The 21,645-nt window shown below is 35.4% G+C and overlaps 2 protein-coding genes and 3 non-coding genes across 6 annotated transcripts; 3 read left to right on the forward strand and 2 right to left on the reverse strand.

Annotated features, from left to right (window-relative positions):
• Positions 1-508: 508 nt before the first annotated feature.
• Positions 509-5,531, reverse strand: LOC133863588 (uncharacterized). Its single transcript, XM_062299600.1, has 6 exons — positions 5,029-5,531; positions 4,255-4,414; positions 3,008-3,195; positions 1,526-1,649; positions 1,136-1,266; positions 509-828 (listed from the first exon to the last, which is right to left on the reverse strand). Exons 1-6 carry the CDS (start codon positions 5,248-5,250, stop codon positions 697-699), a joined length of 957 nt encoding a protein of 318 aa, XP_062155584.1. The 5' UTR covers positions 5,251-5,531; the 3' UTR covers positions 509-696.
• A 3,376-nt stretch (positions 5,532-8,907) lies between these two features.
• Positions 8,908-8,986, forward strand: LOC133865104 (small nucleolar RNA Z199). Its single transcript, XR_009899636.1, has one exon. It is a non-coding gene; the product is annotated as a small nucleolar RNA Z199 (small nucleolar RNA).
• An 89-nt stretch (positions 8,987-9,075) lies between these two features.
• On the forward strand, positions 9,076-9,153 carry LOC133865080 (small nucleolar RNA SNORD18). The gene has a single exon (XR_009899613.1). It is a non-coding gene; the product is annotated as a small nucleolar RNA SNORD18 (small nucleolar RNA).
• Positions 9,154-9,463: 310 nt separating this feature from the next.
• On the forward strand, positions 9,464-9,565 carry LOC133865105 (small nucleolar RNA R64/Z200 family). Its single transcript, XR_009899637.1, has one exon. It is a non-coding gene; the product is annotated as a small nucleolar RNA R64/Z200 family (small nucleolar RNA).
• A 4,713-nt stretch (positions 9,566-14,278) lies between these two features.
• On the reverse strand, positions 14,279-18,725 carry LOC133863589 (uncharacterized). Of its 2 annotated transcripts, none has more exons than XM_062299601.1 (7): positions 18,566-18,725; positions 17,723-18,059; positions 17,550-17,643; positions 16,784-16,905; positions 16,531-16,680; positions 15,074-15,172; positions 14,279-14,629 (listed from the first exon to the last, which is right to left on the reverse strand). In XM_062299601.1, the coding sequence occupies exons 2-7, from the start codon at positions 18,041-18,043 to the stop codon at positions 14,579-14,581; spliced, it is 837 nt and encodes a 278-aa protein (XP_062155585.1). In that variant the 5' UTR covers positions 18,044-18,059; positions 18,566-18,725; the 3' UTR covers positions 14,279-14,578. The 2 variants fall into 2 exon arrangements, with proteins under 2 accessions (XP_062155585.1, XP_062155586.1); XM_062299602.1 differs by having other exon boundaries at positions 17,723-18,052; positions 18,566-18,721.
• Between the last annotated feature and the right edge of the window lie 2,920 nt (positions 18,726-21,645).

The following is a 21,645-nucleotide window of genomic DNA, read 5'->3' on the forward strand; positions in this document are numbered from 1 at the left end:
AATTTTTTTCCTTGAATTTTACAATATTGATCCAATACCAATCCAGTCATCACATCCCACATTTCCATTTGATTGAAAGCTATGCACTTTAGAGTCATCCTTCTTTTTCTTCCTCTTTTCTTTTCTTTTTTCTTCTTCTTCTTCTTCTTCTTCTTCTTCTTCTTCTTTTTTTCTTTTTTTCTTTTTTTTTTTTACTCTAGACGAAGTAGGGAAAAGGTTACAACAGATTGCCTTTCTCACTCTTAATCCAAAAAGAAGAGAAAGTAGAAGACCTGAAAAAAGGAGGCGAGGTCCTCAATAATGAACCCAAAATAAATTTTTTTTAAAAAAAAAAAAAAAATTGTGCAGAAAAATAGAAAATGGATAAAAAAAAATGACTCGGTCATTTCAATAAGGACAGCATAAAGCAGTACTAACACCAAATCAGAGGGCATAGGTAAGGGCCCTCTGAAAATTTATGAGACTCATACTTCAGAATTTCCTTTTTTAACAGAAAAAATTGTGAATAGAAGGGTGATAAAAGAATAAGATTCTCTTTCATGATTTGAGTCCACAATAGAGGGGAAATGGACTTATAAGCCTTGAGAGGCAATAAAGGGGAAGTGTGTCTAGTATTGATAATTATTGTTCACAACATACCCTTGGCCATAGCACTTATACAACATCAAGGAAGCAATTTACAACATCTTGATAGCCTTAAAATTTAGCTTCAGGAGTGAGTGTCAATATGACACCATCTTTGAATGAAACGGGAGAAATATTTAGTGTCTGAACTAGTTTGGTTATATTCATGGATATGTCGGCTGGGGACTTGACGCCTCGATCAACCTGGAGAATTATTTCCAAAAAAAAAAAAGCGGTTTAAATTGACTGGAACAAGGAAAACTAAATTCTCACAAAATGCACATGTAGAGAGGAAGCTGGTGCTTAGCAAAAAGAGCAATTGAAATTATCAGGAGCTACAAAATATTATACATGTCCATCCAAAAGGGCAAGCTGACACTTCGGTGGTCAGGGTGTGAAATGAAGAACTGATGGATAAGTATCAAGGCCTCAACAAAAGAAAAGGCATGTTAAAAAGTTTGCTTCTCAGGCATTGTAACATTTTAGAATAATTCGTGAGTGCTAAACATACCGATGATGCAGACACTGGTTTGATCAATGCGGTGTCGTATCCTCTGGCATGTGCCACAGCCTCGGCCATTTGTACACGGGATACCCTATCGGGTCCACCAACGTTTAGCAGCAACTGCATTTGCTTACCCTCTGGCACAAGCATCATGAAGTCATTAAAGTGAAACTCAGCATATTGAGAGAGAGATAGACAGAGACAGAGTACAGAGGTCAAAGCAGAAGGTTGGCAACATCCCGAAGTGGCACAATCAGCAATGGAAAATTCATAAGCAACCGATGTTGTTTAAGAGTAAATCAATGTAAGAACCAAATGGATGGTGATGTACAAAGAACATTTTGTAGTTTATCATCTATACTACCAGTACTTTAGCTTTGATACTATAAATTATACCTGACACCCATCTGCTTGTCAAAGCTTGTATGATACTCACAACATCCTTGACATAAACTGGGCAGCGAAACTCGTCATGAAAGAACTCCGCTTTTTCTCCTTTGGAAAGGACACCATCCATCCACTGCATCAATTAGGTGCCACATTGTTGGCAATATAAAAAATAATCATAGTTTCCCATTTATTGATTGTTTTCTTTAACTAGAAAATGTAATTATAATCTGTCTGTATAATTACAAATCCTATCAAAAGAACCCCCCCCACCCAAAAAAAAAAAGACAGCCTCTCTGTCTCAACGCTACACAATGAAAACAGCAACTTGAAAGTTCAATAATGACAATAATGTCAAGGTTTCCATTTCCTCGTACCACTTAACTCCATTTTCGTAAAGAATAAATCAATTTTCTGGTATATCCTGTTGAAGTTTCCATTGGATGAGATTGACAATTTACATGAACATTAACCAGTGCTTATAGTATTATCTGTTTTGTCGCCATATGATCAATTCTACTATCTGCATCTCTCACCTTTTGTTACTTTTGGCTTGATAAGTTCCGAGAATCTTTACAAAGAAATAATCTTATACCTGAAACTTCTTACTTTATCATCTCAGTCACAAACCTCTTAGACAAGAATAGTGAACAGTACAACTTAATTTTGGTTTGCAACTTTAACCGAGTAAATTCTGCATCAGTGCTCAGTTGAAAGCTAAAAATTTCCCCAAAAACAAATCTTAAATAAGTCAAAACATTACTTTTTCTAGCATGCAGAAGACCAAGGTAACCCGATCTGGTTGCCTATGACTGCTTTTCATCCTCTTTTCTAACTTTTCTCTATTTTAGGACATAGAACTGGTAAATTATATCAGTTTTGAACCATTCCACTCCTGACACATCCAAAATTATATATAAACCAAAAAAGAGGCATAAAGTTGGAAGATGCAAGAGTTTAAACATGGGAAATGATGGGGATTATGAATAAATGCCACTTTCATAAATAAATTAGGCCGTATTAGAGACAGGATGAAGGTTGCAGAACTTCATGGACAAACTAAATAGTGAAAACAAGAATAGGAGAACCAGAAAACTAATACATTTGCTTAGAACAGGGGCGGAACTACAATTTTTTTATGGGGAAAGGGGGGGGGGGGGGGGACAAAACTAAAAAAATAAAACTTTTGAGGGTAAAAATTAATTTTGAGGGGCCCATTTCATAAAAATACCTAAAATTTAGAAGAAGAAAAATTCAAAATTTTGTGACATTTTTAAATTTTGGCAGGGCCCAGAACCCCTTGAGGCTAGGGGTGGTTCCTCCCCTGGCTTAGAACATAGCAGTGCGTGACAATCACCAGGTTCAAAAAGGCAAATTATATTCTTCCCCTTATTTATAAAGTCCCTATATTTAGTAGTCTCTAATCAGATGCATTTCTTAGCCAACAAACTTGTAGATGTACATTACAAGGTCTGCATTCTGGATACATACCTGAATTGGAAGAGATCTTGGAACAGCTGAGATAGTCTGTGGCCCAAAAATGATACTGCTTCTCAGTATAGCAAAATTCAAGCATTTTTCAGATACAAGCTGCTCTGCTGCCACCTTTGATTTCCCATAAACATTCACAGGAACAGTTTCGTCTTCTTCCTTGTAGAAGGACTTCACCCCTTCATAAACTGTTTGGGAACTTACATCATATGCATTTTAGAAACAAAGCTATGTGTAAAAGCGTGATAAATGATAAGAGTAAGATATAGGGAGTAGCTACAACAGAGATTTGTTTTCTTCCAATTAATACAAAATATAATAAGCCTACAAGCTATAGCTCAAATAGCACTTTCTCCTCCACAAGAATGGGATGGAGTGTGAAGCTGTGGGTTCAAGACCCACTGGTGCATAAATTCATTATTGGCGAAAGAAAAACAAAAAATGTATATGTGTGTGTGTATAAGCATGCCATAGACGAGAGCATGCCAGCTACAGTAGTAGCATTAGAAATTTTAAGGCATTAGATAATTCGGTAGAGATGAACATTAAAAGGAAATAGAAAATGCCTGGACCATAAAGCAAGAAAGGTTATTTATTGTATTTACTTCCGGTGGTATGTTATGTGCATCCAGTCTTTAACATGGAAAAATTCATAATGTGCAAATTGCCCTAATATTCAATACTGGTTTTTTTCAGCAGGTAGGGCCAGGTAAATCAAAGGAATACAAGATGAGACTTGAGAAAAGAGAAAGTAATCCAAAAGTGTTTTTGTCAATCACAATTAAGACCTGACTCTACTGGGAAGAAAATGTAATCTTTCAATGTGTAATGTTTACAAGGCTTTTGGAGTTGATTTAAGATTTGCATGGCCACCTCAAAAGTAAAACTTAGATTATTTTAACCATCTGTTGTAGTCTAGATGGTTAGGATACTTGGCTCTCACCCAAGGGACCCAGGCTCAAGTCCGGCAGCAGAAATTCATTATTCGTCCCAAAAAAAAAAACTTGGATTATTCGTTAAGCTATTGTTTATTGACAAAATAAAACTATTAAGAAACTTGTGAGTTGTGACAGGTTTGTGTTGCAGCGAGACTGAAATCAACTAAACAAGTCAAGCTTAGGAAACTTATAAGACATAGGTATGCCCTGTTTATGTCCTAGGACTTCTGGACCATATACACAAACAATAAGAATTGCAATATTAAATTGTCTATGCTCCATTCCTCTAGTAATCCCAGTGCGACTTACCTTGATCGGTTGACAAGTGAATCAGAAGTGTACTGCTCTCTTCAAAGTTTGCTAACCAATTCAGAAGAGAAGATGGCACATTAATAGACATAGTATCAGTGGGATCCATTTCACAGGCACGAGGTACAGAGAGTGCAGCGCAATTCACAACCACATCAGGCTGCCATTTCAAAGAGGATACAATTGTCAGCTCTTGAAACGGAAATTAAGCTGTATTCAAAACTTTATTTTTTTTTAAAGAACCAGCACAATAGATTCAACCCACTTATTATAACAGACAGCAGATGGAACTTTTATTAAGCATTTCAGGATCTCTGAATTCTGCCCAAGACAACTTATGGCATAGATTGTGACACCATATGTCACAACCATAAGAATGGATTATTCTCAACTAATAATGAAAAGGGAAGACAGCAATTCTCTCATATTCAAGCAAAGTATCCCAATTCCAAAGCAATTTCTCAGGCAAGAAAAAAACCCATAAAACCCATTACAGATCCCAGGTAGAGGCACTTTGAGGTGCCTGTTTCACATGCCCTTTTAAACACATAATGCAGCATGCAGAAAATTTAGACCCGCCAATCGAATTTAATCTATTGCTCAAAGTTCTCGTCTTTTTTCTTTCTTCTTTAAACATATAGATCTTAAATGTAAGAACAAAAACACCCACTTGCCAAATTCTTACATTCTCTACTTCGCAAAACTACCATTAGCGAACATACAAATTTGAAACTTTTTTTCTTTTCTTTTCTTATCTTTCGGGTGAAAACAGACCTGGCCAAATGCCTGTGAAATGGCCTCAAATCCCTGTCCAGTTCTCAGATCAACATGGAAAGCGAGCGAATGAGGAATGGCATCAAGCAAAGCCTGAGGAAGCTTTGAGTGGTACGTGAATGCTAGATCATATGGGGTGCCTTGGATCTCTGAAAAGCCTTGCAATAGGTGTTGTCCCAAGTATCCCGTGCCTCCCACTACCAAAACTCTCTTCCCACCCATCTCCCTCTGTCTCTGGGAATGGAGGGAAGGGGTTCTTTCTATAAAGTTGGAAGACTGTATGCTTGATGCTTTGACATAAGTGGATGGGCCTTGTTAACAACTTGCAGTTTGAGGAAACTTCTCACGTTTTGTTGTTACTTTCACTCGCAAGCCTGTCACCGCCGGTGTTTCTCGCGTGTCCTGAAAAATGAAAATGGAGGTAAAGGAACGGGTACGACAGGGACAGAAGTGGCGAGGCAAAGCAAGGGACAGGTCGAGCCCGGAATGCGTCAATTCCGAGTTTGGATTCGGAAAATCAATCCGGGTTCTTATTTTGTAATTTTATTTTTATTTTATTTTTATTTTTAAGGGCAATTACATTTATGAATTACATAATCTCTCATATATATATATATATATATATATATATATATATATATGAATTGTGTTGATACAACGACTCTAAGCCAAACATACGGGGGAATGTTAGACATCCCAATTTTTTTTTTCCAAAAATTAGCTCTCAAATAATGTGTCACAATCTCATGTGATCTATCATTTTGGAAAATGTGTCACGATCTCATGGGATTGTGACACATCATTCGGAAACTAGCTTTTGGGGAAAAAAAATTGGGATGTCTAGCATTTCTCATATGAATTGTATTGATACAACGACTCTAAGCCAAACATATGGACAAAGAAAGCATGTAAGAAAGATATAAATTTCCTTCAAACTGGTTTGTATGAAATTTCTTATAACCCACATATAAAAATGACACGTGTCCATTAAACATGTGAGAAGCACATGTTTTTCTATTAATGCTACTAAAAAATATGCTTGGCAATTCGGGTTCACGGGTCGGGTTCGTGTCGACCCGACTGACCCGATTATGTAAACGGGTTCGACACGACCCCGACCTGATTATTAATCGAGTTGAAACATGTGACCCAAACACGACCCGATACACACGATTACAGAAGAGAAGCAACCCGATCGGTAGCTCAACTGGAAAACAAGAGAACTCAAAAAAAAATTCCCATTCAGCCATTATGAGGAATAGCCCAAGGAAATTTATAAGAAAAACAATAATAAAAATCCCTTCAACCCATTCGGTTCCCCAACCGAAAACAAGAAGAAAAAATCCAAAAAATCGGCCGGAACAAGGGTACATCTTCAAGCTTCAACAATTCAACCCAATGAACCCACACGGCTCAATCAAAACTTACAATCCAAAAATACCCAAAATAATATTAATAATGGAAACGCAACAATTTAAAAGAATTACATTTGAGGAAAATCCACCGAGAATCCAACGAAGAATCGCCGGATAACACTTCTTTTGACTTCACCGGCGATGATTCGCCGGAATCGCATCCTTCGGCGATCATGGAAGATCGGGTCTCTCTCTGGGTTTGATGGGTCGTTCGGGCCTCCCACTGCTCGACGGGTCTTCCGGGTCCCTGGGATCTCCTCTCGATCTCTCCCTCTGACTCTGCCTCTTGTGTTTCTCTCACCATCTCTCTTTATATTTTGGATGGGAGGAAGAAGAAGACGAGGAAGGAATAAGAAGAAAATCAAAAAGGAGAGGAGGATTCTCTCTCTTTTCTATGCTCTGTGTTTAAGCAAGAAGAGAAAAGAACCAAGAAAAGGAAAAGAGGGTGAACTGAATAGTGAGGCGTGAATGACTTTGTTCTTTTTCTTCTTTTTTTTCTCTCTTATTCAAGTTATAATCGTGTTGGCTGGTCGATCCGTCAAACACGATTATAATCAACCCAATTATGACCCGAACCCGATTATAATAAACTCAAACCCGATTTTTTCGTGTCGAGTTCACAGGTCGTGTCAAAAATTGTCAAGCTTACTAAAAAAATATCTAAGAAGCACATGTTATTTAAATAACATATACTTCTCACATGTCAAGGGACACATGTCAATTTTATATGTGGATTATAAGAAATTTCCTACAAATCGGTTTGTAGAAAATTTTTATCCATGTGAGAAAGGTAAGAGGATAAAGAAGTTCGTCGGAAGCATTGATGAAAACACATCCTATACTTAAGTTCGTAATTAGAGAAGGAAACAAAAGGCATAATGTTGGTATGGAAAAAAGTGTGTATACCATCCTCATTTATACGTTCGTTATTCCCACCTCTTTCTTGTAAGGTTTTTAGGGTTTTTGTTCATTTTTTGTTGGCGATGTAAGAGATTATTCTTGAGAATATTGGGAGGTTATGTAGTGCGGTCCCATTAGTTACCAAACTTGGCTAGAGGAATGTTGAGTGGTAGCTTAGCATGATCCTAGACATTTACATGACATGGCGTGGGAGTGATCCGTTACATCTCATTGAGTTATGGGAGTTTTCTAACTCATGGGGCAAAATGAGCAACATACGATTGAAGGATGTTATCTAACTGAGGAATGATAGGCATGGACAAATCAATCGGCTCCTGCCCCCCCCCCCCCCCCCCCCCCCCTTTTCATTAAAATGGGGTTTTTATAATCAAAAGCAACTTCTGATGTCCCATCAGAAGTTGCTTTTGATTAAAAATATTATTTTTTTAATAAAAGGGCTGGTTGGGGGCCGGTTGGTTTGCCCCCAACTATCATTTCCCTATCTAACTAAGCAAAGACAACCTAGAAGCCCACGGTAGCCAGCCCCGAGAAGCTTTTGACAAATGATTCTTTCAACTATTTTATAACCTTTGAAACATGTCAACATATGATTGAAGAATGTTAAAATTACTTTTCTTAGTCGTTGATGTGTCTCCAACCATATGCTAACACGTATCAAAATTTGTAAAATAATTGCACACATAACATTATTTATTTATTTAATGGTAAGACTTATGCCTCGTTTGGTTCACGGATTAGACCCATGGAAAGGAATAGTTATTCATTTGTTTGGTTGTATATTATTTAATGGAATAGTTATTCCCACGGAATAGCTATTCCCTTACGAAGAGAAATATGTATTCCACTCAAAAAGGAATGAAATACCTATTCATTTCCTGTGAGAATAAATAAAATTATTCTTTTGCCCAAAATCCCCAACCCTCTCAACACTCAAATCTCTTATTCCTCTCCCTTTATTTCTCAACTCATGGTGTGTTTGAATACGAAATTTTGAAAATAAAATATAATTTTGATTATATTTTTTTTAAAAATAAATTATATTTTATTCAACTTTTTCGCAGCCTAACCCAATATCAAAAATTTGAGAGGGGCCGTATATGTACGGAAACGACTAACTAGTTTCGTAGCCTAACCCAATATCAAAAATTTGAGCGGAAGTATTGGGCCAGGCCGACACCATAGCCTGACACACACTTTTGGAAAATAAAGATAAAAGCCCAGTTCGCGTGTATATTTATTTACCACAATTGACAATTCCCTTAACCCGATAATCGGACGGTGTCATGTCAAAAAAAAAAAGAAAAAAAAGTAAAAGATAATCGGACGGTGAAAATTTAATGATGACTACACCTACGTCTAGGGCAACACCTCTCGAGTCTCGCTCATCCTTTATATAAGCCCTAGCATAACCATTCTTCCCGTGCCTCTCTCTCTCTCTTCATTAGGGTTTCGGTAGACAAGTTCTTGCTTCTTTTTCTTCCTCTTTTTCTTTTTCGTTTTTTCCTATTATTGATTTTGCTATCTTGACGTGGGGGCGAAGTGAGATTCAGGTGATGAGAGAAAAACTGCAACAAAATGATGGATTAATTTCATGATTATTGGTATTTAAGTCTCTGATGTTTTACTTTCGTCCCCACCTTTTCCAAAAAAAATTTCCTTCTTTTTCAATGTTTTTTGTTGTGTTTTGTTAGGAATAGATTGATCCAGAACTGAGATATGATGAGAGAAATTTTGGTCCGTGTTTCTGACTACACCGTGACTGATAACCCCAATAGCACACTCTGATCTCTTCAGCTTCTGTTATTTCTTACATTTTTTTGTTTTGTTTTGAGATATTTTGTGGCTTGCAATTGTGCTCGATGATTGTGTGCCCAAATTGTTTGGGCAGTTTATACGCTATACTGAGGCTGTAGATTTGCTGAATATACGATGTTGAATGAGAGCCGTTGCTTTTGGTTGGTAGTTATGAAATTGATACTTGTTTTTTTCTTTGATTAGCTCAGGTTTAGCTGTTTCAAAATGTGTTAAGCCATTTGGTAAAATTTTGATTTTAATTTTAAAATTGTAGTTTAGTCTTCAATATATTTGTGTTTTATTATTATTTGCTGTGATGAATCATGAAGCTATCACATGTCAGACTTCAGAGGTCTTTTCTCTTTGAAAAGATCTATGAGACAAACATTCATGTTTCTGAGCAGAATATGTTTTCTCTGTGCAAAATTTCAGTTGAAAATGGCAAAGAATTTGGCTTGTTTGGGAACCATCTCCTTGATAATGGGGGGCGAGAGTCTAGTCTCTGCTATCCTCCAATCCTAACCCTAACTTTTATTCTCCCAAAAATCACGCCGTTCGCATCCTTCAGACAGATTCTTCTTTCCTTAGTTCCTCCAGAAACCTCTGCGCCTAAGAAATGGACTGGGAGACCATGGTGCGCGAGTTGCGGCGGACCAGGGAAAGGATCGCCTGGTCCGCCTCAACTCGCACACAATGGTCTCGCCTCTCTCTGGATCTCGATTCACGACTACACTTGCTTGGATTTGAGGGGAGCAAGATAAGAATTCACGTAACCTGAAATCTTACTTTGTGAGCTTCAGAATTGCTTGCACCGTCAATAAGGTTAGGGTAGTATCTCAAAATCTGATTTGTATGGATATGTGAAGCATTGACCCCCAATTTCTTAAGATATAGCTTGTTTCCCATTAATTGCATTTACACTTTCTGTGGTTTCTATTGGTAACCCTTAGCTTTTATTTCTGTTTAAAGCAATGTGATTCAACAATTGTATACTGTGAGAAAAGGGCATCAGATTCCAGGGGTTTAGGTTTTGTTTGTTTCAAGAGAAAACATTGTATGACCTAAAACGTTTTCAGATTAAAAAAAATTACAGATTTGAGTTTGGTACCGATGGGAGAGGGGATGATGGGATTTGGGTGTGTTATGCAATGGGTGTTCTTTGGAAAATATTTTACTGTCTTATTTTACAACTGATAAGAAAACATCTATTAAGGTTTGAGAAATGCTCTATGTATTTAAAATGTTTACAAAGAGACCCTTATTAACTGATGTGGAGTTTATTTATTGGAGGTGATCAAAACAATTAATAAAAATAAATGCTACGGATACTAATGAATAAGTTTCACTTTATTTTAGTAAGGCATTTTTTATAAAAGTTTAAGTACATGTAGCATTTTTTTTTTCAAAGAATGATGTCTATATTGTTGACAAATGTTATGATTACATTACACTCTTTAACCCTCGGGATGGTTTTCCACAAACTTAAGGTTATGCAAGGTAGGTAAGTTTCTGAATATAATTTAAGTGCAATTAAACGCTACCTACCTTAATTGTATTTAGAAACCTACCTACCTTGCGGTAGCCTTAAGTTTGTGGAAAACCACCTTGAGGGTTAAAGAGTGAAATGTAATCATAACATTTGTCAAAATATAAACATCTCCTTCTTTTGATGCATCATTGCCCATTACATACTCTGCAATCAATATACATGCAAAGGTAATGTGACCATGATTTTTTATAGTTGCTTAATGCATACTTTAAAAGATCTAGGATTTAATAATTAGAAACAAAATTTATTTAATATTTAGAAAGTAAAGTGATAGAGAGCCTGCATTCCAAAGTAATTTTTTTTTTTGAAAATTGCATGATAAAAAGGGCCAATTTTCACGCGTGCTTGTTACACATGGTATGGATTTACTTGTTTTCCTTCTTGTTAGCCGACGTGTTAGCTATCAGAATGGTTAGAGGTGGGTCTCTTCCAAGAAATGACTATTCAAGGTCAAATCCTTCAGCTTCTTGGCTTGGTATAAAGGTTGACGCTTCTCTCAAAAGAGCCTATAGTGAACTTAGGCTGCTTTGAGGGTGATATTTTTTTGCGTGGTCGCAAGACCTAGGTAAGATTTTTGTTGTGGACAATCTCAGGAAAATGCATATCATCATTGTAGATAAATGTTGCTTGTGCAAGAGAGAAGTGAAATTTGTGGACTACTTTCTTCTTCACTTTGATGTGGAGTTTGTCTTGTGGAATAACATTTTTACTCGTTTTGGTATGTGTTGGGTTGTGCCTAAAAGAATTATCGATTTGTTTGCCTATTGTTGGAAGTTTGGAAGGTCGAGGAGTGTTGCGATTTGGGAAATGATGTCAATTTGAAATTTTAGGTGTTTCGAGGATTTGAAAGGTTTCATGGAGAATATTTTAATTTCGTTTTTTTATACGTTGTATTTTTAGTTGTTTTTTTGTCCTCATTGTCGATTAACTTTGCTGATTTTTTTGTTCGTTTTTCTATTCTTAATTAGGTGTTTCTTTGTATACTTTCGATGTACTTGAGAGCGTTTTATTGAAAAACGCTTTCAATAAGACTAAATTTACTTATTAAAAAAAGAATAGTTAAGCATTGAGGGATTAAGGAAATAAAATTGACAATGCTAAATGAATGTGTAGAGCATAATAGAAAGACAATTAGCGACGATTTTCAAGTTGATCAAAATCATGATATTCCAACTTTGCTAGTTTGATTAGGAGAAACATCATCTCTTGTAGAGAGGATTCTTGCCAGCCAAATCACGTACTTTTGTAATCATGTCATCGTCAAGAAGAACGTTGTTTGACTTTAAATCACAACGAATAATTGGTGTTTTACAATGATCGTAAAGATAATGTAGTGTAGAAGCTACATCGTTTGTAATATTTAATCTTTGAATGATATTCAAATATTTAGGTGGACTTTCATTGTCTCTATCTAGGTGTAACTACTTGTCTAAGTTTCCATTTTTCATGAATTCATAAACTAAAGTTTTGAATTCATTGCCTTTATAATCCACGTCGGAGCAACAGGTTAAGATTTTAACGAAATTCTAATGTTGTATATTTCTTAACGCATTGCATTCCGTCATAAAAACTTTTGGAAGCTCCTTTCTGTTGAAGGTTCAAAACTTTCACAGCAACTGTCATTTTTTCTAAATCCCGAATTTCTTTATATATGGAGCCAAAACTACCAAATTCAATTAAATTGGTAGGAGAAAATCCACCAGTCATTTGATAGAGTATGTTGTATGAACCTTTTAGAAGTTAAGTTGGTTTTGGGGAGTGAATAAGATGATTTATTTTATTTTAATTTTAATTTTTCTGATTTTGTCATCGCATAAAGGAAAACAAAGGATGAAAATAAGACCAAACATAAACCTCCACTAAAAACGATGACGGTTAATTTGAATACATAAGATTTTCCTTACTCCATAACTTTGACGTTATCGCATGCTTGTAGTTGCGGCTGTGGAATACCTCTGCAAAGCTTTATATTTATTGTCAACGATATTGTGCTTGCATTTCGAAATTGCAGCTCTAGAATACCTCCGCAAAGCTTTTTATTTCCTATCACTTATATCGTGCTTCCTTTTCGAAAGACTGTCGGTACCTCCCCTGACTCATCTCATCACCTTCCTTGCTTCCTTCCCTCCCTTGTATTTCAATAAAACGAAAGCTTCACACAAATCACACTCACATTTGCCGACCAATCTCTTCCATGCTCGATTCCAAAAGCTTCCCAAAATTCATCGATTCCAACGCCACCAAGAAGTTCGTTCGTGTTCGTTAATGGTGACTGAGACCCAAAATTTGGGTACCTAGGACCAACGTCTCTCCTCTCAAATTTTTAGGGGAGGGCGTGAAAAAAATGTGAGATCTTTTTTAACTGTCATTTTGCAAGAGTAGTTTGGCGTCTCTCGCCTTGGCCGCTCGATTGTACCACTTTGGATTCTCTCAATTTATGTGAATGGATACGAGTTATTTTATACCATGAGGCTCTTCTTCACATTCCCTGTTCGGAGCTTCATTATTTTCAAGTTTTTGCTACTGTTACTTGCGACTTTCCTTTGGTTCCATTGTAATAAAGCTTTCCATTATGGCCTTTCCTTTGATGCTTGTATCCTTGCCAAGCTAGTCATCAATACTTATCATCAACACTGCGATGCGTGGTCAAACTAGTTAGACCCCGCTCCGGAAAAGTGGATTCGCCCTCCACCAAATTGGTACAAGATCAATTTTGATACTGCCATTCGCGACTCATTTTCTTATCAAGCGGCTATTTGTCGAGACCATGAGAGCAAATTGATCAAGATGACTACCCAGATCCAGTCCACTTGTTCTCCTAATAAATGCGAGGCTTTAGCTGCACACCTCGTTATTTCTCTAGCTTCATCACTACACCTTGACCAGTTTGTCGTTGAAGGTGACTCTCAGGTGGTTATCCTTGCTCTTCGACAGTTAACTATTGTTCAGGATTGGCGTATCACTGACATCATTCAACACACATTAGATATTATCCCTCATAATTCTTCTTGGTCAGCTCGAAAAGTCAATAGAAGTGCAAACTTTAGTGTCCATTATGTGGCACATTGGACCGCCGCTCGAAAAGTCAATAGAAGTGCAAATTTTGGTGTCTATTATATGGCACATTGAATCGCCGCTCGATTTAGTTCAAGCAGCATTCACACTCCAACAACAATCCTTTCTTCCCCTACTACTCAGCTTGTGAGTGTTGGTTGGTTTCGATCCTATTCGTAGTGTTCCTGTTACTTTAGATCGTTAAATGTTGTATTTTTATGCCATTGCTTTGCAATGTTTGTTGTTTCCTTCCTGCTCGTATCTATATAAAAAAAAAAAATTGCTTCCAGAATTTTGCTTCGAAGAGCTTTTCCCGAAACGAAGGTTTCAGCATTATTTTAGGAGAAAAAGTATTTCGAAGAAAGTCTGGACAGTTTTTTTTTCCAAAGAGCTTTAAAAGCTCTTTTTGAGGTCTTAAACGCAGTCTCAATCAGGCAATCAACCATATTTGTTTGTATGTATTTTCTGTTCTCAAGACATGCATTATTAACAAACAATTGGAAACACAACGTATTCCTTAAAACACAATAAACAATTTTCATTTCTATGTCCCGTCGTCAGAACATTTTTTTCGAACAGAAAAATACTTTCAAAACACATTACCAAACATTCCCTTTGCAACTGCTCAGATTTCCTATCCATATTATGTACACATGGAAGTAACGAGGCAACTGGATAGGTAATTAGCTTAGTTATGGTTTTTACTATTTTCCTATTCTTTTTAGCTATAGACAAAATAACAAGATGTACTTCCGCCTCCAAATTGCCTATTGCCATAAATTGGGACTTCAAAATAAGGACAAAACTTGATAACGATTCAACTGCTTTCAGGGGAGGCACGGGACTTCTCGACGAGCAACTCGAGTTTCTAGTCATTAAGTTAAGAAAGATAAGTATGCTGAGAGTTGCATAAATCAATATATAGTTATAAGACCAGGAAAAATAATAATAGTTCAAGAATTAATTTTATCTAAAAAAATAACTGAATCAGCTAGAAGTTGAGAGATATGGCTAAATGTTTCAAAAATTTGGAAGGTGATTTGTGTTTGAAAACAAGATGAAAAGCAACTAATGCTTGTTCAGCATTGAATTCCGAAATCTGGATAATCTATGATAGCCACTACACATTTCACAATCTCTTATGAGATGGAGATCTATCATAGACTATTCCTTTAAAATGCATCTTTATGTTACTTCTTTACATTTTCCTAAGGTTTTCTGAGTTTCAAAAAGTGGTATCCGTTCTGAAGGAAAACAAGCAAAGCGACTATGTTTTTCTTACTCCCTAAAGAAACAAGAGAAAGATATTCACCTTTACTGATTTATTTACTTCTTCAAGTTTATTTAGCAGCAATTCCCCAGTTACTATGCCTCTGCGTTCCGATGAAGCATGGCGCGGTGAATTTGTCATCTGCATAAGTATAATTTTAATATTGCAAGAATCTACATAAGAACAAAACACTCACCAGATAGATGATAATATTTTCAATATAGCATTTCTTATACAGGAAATAATACAAGAAAAAAAAAGAAAAAAAACACACAAACAAGCAAAAATCCTGCTATGTGATAACAGTGTCACCTATTCTAAATTGATGACTGATTAGCAGAAAGAAAAACAAGGAAATCAACCATTAGTTTGTAAAGACGGATGTTATTATTTTGTTTCATCATTATTCTTTATTTGTTGGAACCTTTTCGAAAAATCTGATGACTTTGTTGTCCTGTGTTTTCTAATCCTTGGTTTTTCCAAGTAACTGAATATCATTTATTAAATATAAACTAATACATGTGCACGGCTAAATTTAGTTCACTTATTCCTTTATCAGGAACTTAAAAAAAAAGAGTCCAGATACCAAAATTGCCTATCTTTTGTTTTCCTTTGCTTTAGCAAAATTGCCAACAGGACAAAGTGGTCGAGCGGCCACCTCAATTAGATAGTGGATGGCCACACAGCCCCGACAAGTTAGAGGTGGCTGTGTGCAGCCACCTCCTACAGCGCGGCCACCCCCTCTTTGTTGGGGGTGCTTGCATTGGGCGACCACTTCTTTTTAAAAATATATTTACAAGTAAGAAGTGGCCTCCAAACCTGAAAAAAAAAAAAACACATGTTTAATAAAAATAAGTATTTTTAATGTTTGTTTCTTTGAAAACACTAAAAAAATTTACCAAACAATTATCGTACGTGTACCTTACAAACAACACTTTCAAATGTGAACCCCATCAAAAACACTTCTCAACTTCCATCACATCAAAAACTCTTTTCAAATCAAAACACAAAGAACACTTTTCAAAACACACTTAGCAAACATGACCAAAATTTTCAAAGTCACTATCAGAACAAGGGAGAATTGCATTAAGATCTCATATTGGATTAAAAGAACGTTTCCTGAGACCCTCAAGCTCTAAATACCAGACCCTTCACCATAAAGAGCATAAAACCTGATCTGCATCCGTCTATCCCAACTACCAAGCTACAATTTCTGGGATGGCCCATGATATGTTCCTTTCTCCAACCAGAATAGGGGCAAGAACACAAAAAGAAAGGAATTGAAAATAAGCTTTTCTATGAGATCTTAGAAAGCTTCATGCCTCCATGGCTTGCAAGGTAACTTCAGCCAATTTAAACTGGCTCCATCTGGGGTTTGTTTATAAACTGCCACAAACCTAACTGAGTTTCATGCTAGTCTAAAACAAACTGTGCTTTACAAAATTATTGGTAGCATCCAAAAGTTCTAAAGAGTATTAGTAACAGATTTTTATCACTACCTTCAGATTTTTTATTGGTGATCTCAAAGCAGTTGGTCCCTCAGTCAATGATCCCATACGACCCGTGTTTTCGCCTTCAGCAGTTAGAACCATAGGCCTCCAACTTCTACCAACATCTTGTATAATCTTTGAAGCTTCTGTTATGATGACCTACAAGACATGCAACTCAAGATAAGTTTTAATTTGATAACTGGCTCCTCCTTTTGATTATAATCTGACACTAGGATACCAAGAGAAGAAAAGCTTAATTTACCTTTCTCAGAAGTCCAGGGTTAGAAACCCCCTGAATCTGTAGTTCATCTACAGGTGCAGCTTTTCCATGTGCTATACTTTCAACTCTAAAGGTATGGATTCCGTACACTGACTGCAAGCAACCTATTGAGAACAGAACACAAAAATGCCATATGTCTTTGTCTTTTTTAATGAAGTATTTGACTTGGAAAATTTACGCACCCAAAACAATATTGAATCAAAGTCATACGAGTTCACATGATCAAGAAGCTAATGTAGATAGCTATGAATTGAAAAGGAAACTTAAAAATCAGAGGACAAATGAGTAATTCGGCTTTCCTAACTCAAGTTCCTGCCCTAACATTCCTTTTTCTTTACTTTTTTTTTTTGTGTGTGTCATTTTCAGGGGGGGGGGGGGGGGGGGGGGGGGTGAGAGAGAGAGAGAGAGAGGGGGGGAATATAAAAATCTTAATACTAATTTCCCCCTCCCCTTGGGGCCAATTACTTAAAAATAAAAAAAATAAAAAAAAAAAAGAAAAAAAAGAAAAAGAACAGCACCATTCACTCCCTTTAGCCATCTTACAAGACGTGCATCCAAAAAACTTAGAATATTAAGTCATGACTTCTGCTACGGCCACATTTACTCTCGACTACAGTTTAGCAACTCATAACTACTAACCCTTGAAACCAGATACATTGCATGGGCACACAACCAATAACTATATAACCCAGAATAATTATTTCATAATCATAACACGAAAAGCATCTGAAAAGTCCTGCATCAGTACCTTGTTCAATAATGATATCAATCACCATGGAAAGTGGCACATGCTTATCAATTGTCGCAGTGCCCCAAAAGGGTACAAACGAAGGCCTTGAGACCTTCACAAAGAGCAATGAATAATTAGATACACAGTGCTTTTTATAAATAGCAAGAGAAAAATCCAAACAAGTGGTATACCTTGTAGACTATCTCACTAGGGGTAACATACAGTTTGCGTGAGGAAATATCCTTCTGAAGCACATATCTTTTAATGGGCAGATACAGAAGCATTATGATGCCCACTCCCCAAGCTAGAACCAGCAATAGCGATATAGAAAGCCATATAACCGTTTCATATTTAACGCAATTGCTTGCAAGTTCTTCAAAGGAGGCTGAGTACAGTATCTGCTCAGAACAATCTGCAGCATCATCATCGTCTAACTCGGATTCAGGATCACTAAGTAGTCGACCCTTCGATGACCCCAGTTCTGATAGACCATCCGCATGACCCATCAACATTTCTTCGAGCTGAAAACTAAAAATTAAAGAGACATAAGAATTCATCACTAAAACCTATATTCCTAATAACGCCACATATCCTACACAATACACGTCTTCCTTTAAGCGAGATGTTTTTTGACAACCAACACAGCCAATGATGTGCCCAATCAGTTGCTTAGTTGAAGTTATTTTTCATCAGAAATCAGACCATCAAATTATGAAAATTCTAGTCGATCAAGATTCAGATGAGATTTAAGGGCTCAACCGTACATATAACCCCTATTAACTCATGAAATATTTAAATTTGATAGAAGTCTGAATCAACAAAAGAACTTCCAGGTAAAGCCCCATCTGATTCCCGAGAAGATGAAAGAAACACAAAAGAAGATCTACATTCACAGCTTCCATCAACAAAATCCGACCCGAAATAAATAAATAAATTTAAACAAACAAACAAATGCTTGGAACTTTAGCTGGAAATTGTTCGAATATCAGAAACATTTGTGGAAATTTCTTTGCGAAATTGATTAGAGCATTTACCTGAGATTTGGGCTTTCGCTGTGATTTTTGTTGAAACTAGGGCAAAAATGCAAGCTCTAAAAGCTGAGCTACCGGTCCATAACTTTTGAGGATTCTCCACTTTTATACTTCCAGAGCAGCTTAGCTTTTTATATAGATCCCTTGTACGACGGTTTTCGTTGGAGGAATGCTAGACTGTTAATACTTGGACGGTGCCGAGGGCTATATTTCTTACACGTGGTTTGTCAGTAAAAACTTTCCTGTACAGTTCTTCCTTCCTTTTTGTTGGGGAGCCTTAATTCAATACTTTTTTAAAAAAAATTTGATTCTAATATGATGTGTCATAATCTCATGAAATCTATTATTTTGAAAAATATGTTACAATCTTATAGGATTGTGATACATCATATTGGAACCAAATTTTAAAAAAAATATTGAGATGTCTGACATTTATATTTTTTAGATGGTGTTCAGTGTGCACATTTTTTTTTTTGGTCAATCTCTTTTTTAAATTCATAATTAAATTTGTAGGACTCATATATGTGAGTCCATAAATTTAAATTATTTAATGATAAATTTACAAATTTTTTTACATATTTTTTATACAGAAATGAAAAACAAAATATGAATGAAAATTAAAAAAAAAAAAAAAAATTTCTCCTTTTTTTTATTATAGACCACAATGGATCTGGTCTAATTCTACGTACATATATTTTTATGGACACATACACATAAATCTTTTAGATAAATGATATTTTTATATCTCATATATATTTTTTGTACATCTCATTTTTAAATCTACTTTCAGATTTATGGTACTCATATTGAGCCTTACAAATTTAAAAATAGATTTGAAACTTAATTATATGTAAATATACAACATATGTATAGAATATATAAGTGTATCAATTCTCAATCTTTTAGGGTGGTTTCATTCTATTAAAAGAAAAAATGCTAGAGAGCAACGAGGGTGGTGGTCCCGTGGTGAAAGTTTGGTGTGGATTGTGTCTTGGGATCTAATTAAAGGGCAACGCACCGCCTGATTTAACAGGGTCGGCTCAATCAATTTTAAGGTTTAAAGCAATAAATTTAAGTGAGCTTTTTTATTATATTTAAATATTAAAAAAATAGTGATATGTAAGTTTTTTTAACCTCTCATTTTCAATTGATAATACGGCTAATTCACTTATCCTTTTTGTGACATTATGGATTTTATGTAGGATTTTATCAATTTTAATTTTGAAAAAACTTCTTTATGCATAAGCAATTATAACAAGTGTTGGTAATAAAAAAAATTATAAAAGATACACGCATTTGAAAAATAATCTAATATTTTTATATAATTTAATACGTCGATTTGACTACTTAAATCTATTTGTAAAATCTCTTTAAAATATGTGGCTTCTGAAAATAAATCCGAACCATTGAATAAATATCATGATTGATAACACTTTCAAGATTATGACCTTTTTTTGGTTGCAAACTATCTTCTAATGAATTTAATTTATTGAAATTAAATAATTTAACCATAATTAGGTCCTTAATTAGAGAGATATGATGAACATTTTTCTATAATTTTGGTCTTATTTTATCTATGTGATTTTTCATTTTTCTCTCTTTATGCCTGCAAAGTCTCAATATTTTGTGTATTGAGTTATTTATGTCTTCCAATTGAAAATTATTTTTTTAATTATAATTGAGGCCTTAATTAGAGAGGATTAGCTGATATTTTTACTATAATTAAGACATTTTCATCTCTTTGACTTCCCATCTTTCTCTATTTCTCCATCTAAACTCTCAATATATTGCGCATTTAATTATTGATATTTTTTTTCGTAATTTGGGCTTTAATTATAAAATATTGTTTTTTTAACCATAATTGAGGTCTTAGACAATTTTTTTTTTTTTTTTAAGAGACCTTAATTATAAGGTTATTATTTTGGAGCCTTCTTCCAATGTCCACTAGGAGCCTTAGGCGACTGGCTAAGTGATGTAAGAGCTGGACATGTGCAGAACAGAACAGAGTAGTGGGGTTGTTAGTTTTGAAATTAATAAAAAATGATGATGTGATATAAAATAAAAAGAATTTGTATAAAAAGGTGAAAAAGTTTTGTATTGTAGTGAATTTTTTTGTTTGGATAATAATAAAAAATTATTAATGTGATATAAAAAGTGGGAATGCTTTGATATTAATTAGTAGTAGAAAATATAAAAAAAGAAAAAAAGAAAAAAAAGTACATGTCTATAATGTTGCTTGACAAACAAACCCAACATAACTAGAACCCTTATGAGGCTCGATGTCAAGCTATAATTGAACCAATATGAGGGAGTGTCTACAACTCTGAGGCCCCTTACAGTCTAGGCCCCTCAGGACATTGGTTTCTTGTAATCCTAATAGGCTTTATGTCAAGTTACGATTGAACTCACATAAGACTGTTAGGCCCCTTAGGACATTGGTTTCTCAGAGGATAGGGGATTCTATGGTTATTCCCAGGTAGGGTCTCTACAATTGAACCTGTATGAAGGAGTGCCTAGGCCTTACCATCTAGGCCCCTTAGGATATTAATTTTCAATATGGTCTCCACAATTGGTCCCCTCTTACTTATATATACCCAAAAATTAAAAAATTAAAAAAAAAATAAAAAAAATAAAGAAGAATAAATAAATAAATAAAAATGCTAGAGAAACTAATTCGAGAGAACACGTCTCTCCTTTTTCGTTCTCTCAAATTATTTTTTTTCTCCTCCTTATGAGTGCTTTGTCTTCTCTCTGTGCGTGCCGACCAAAAATCAGGAGGCCTACTCTCTCTCGGGAAATCATTTTTTACCATCCTCCAACCGGCTTGTTTTTAAAGAAAATAATTTTTTTAATCAAAACAACTTCTGATGTCACATCTCCATTTTAATGAAAATGGGGGCAGGGGATGGTATCACTGCTCCTCCCTCTCATTTTTTTATTCTTCATTTTCATTTTCATTTTTATTTTCCTCTCTTTTTTATTCCAACTAAATTGAAAAAAAAATAAAAAATTTAGGAGTAAAATTTTAATTTTAATTATTTTTTATTTTATTTTATTTTTTTTAGGAAAAACATTAGGCCTGG

This window comes from Alnus glutinosa, chromosome 3 (genome assembly GCF_958979055.1).
Source record: "Alnus glutinosa chromosome 3, dhAlnGlut1.1, whole genome shotgun sequence".
In the NCBI taxonomy this organism is placed as follows: Eukaryota; Viridiplantae; Streptophyta; class Magnoliopsida; order Fagales; family Betulaceae; genus Alnus; species Alnus glutinosa.

Bases quoted from the DNA above. Each gene is read 5' to 3' on its own strand.
- LOC133863588 (XM_062299600.1), bottom strand. From the start codon at position 5,250: ATGGGTGGGAAGAGAGTTTTGGTAGTGGGAGGCACGGGATACTTGGGA. The intron at 3,196-4,254 runs GTAAGTCGCACT...GTTCCCAAACAG, and splicing joins TCACTTGTCAACCGATCAAG to TTTATGAAGGGGTGAAGTCC. The intron at 829-1,135 runs GTATGTTTAGCA...ATAATTCTCCAG, and splicing joins AACCAGTGTCTGCATCATCG to GTTGATCGAGGCGTCAAGTC.
- LOC133863589 (XM_062299601.1), bottom strand. From the start codon at position 18,043: ATGTTGATGGGTCATGCGGATGGTCTATCAGAACTGGGGTCATCGAAG. The intron at 17,644-17,722 runs GTATACCACTTG...CTCTTTGTGAAG, and splicing joins CTAGTGAGATAGTCTACAAG to GTCTCAAGGCCTTCGTTTGT. The intron at 16,906-17,549 runs GTACTGATGCAG...TGTTCTCAATAG, and splicing joins TGATATCATTATTGAACAAG to GTTGCTTGCAGTCAGTGTAC.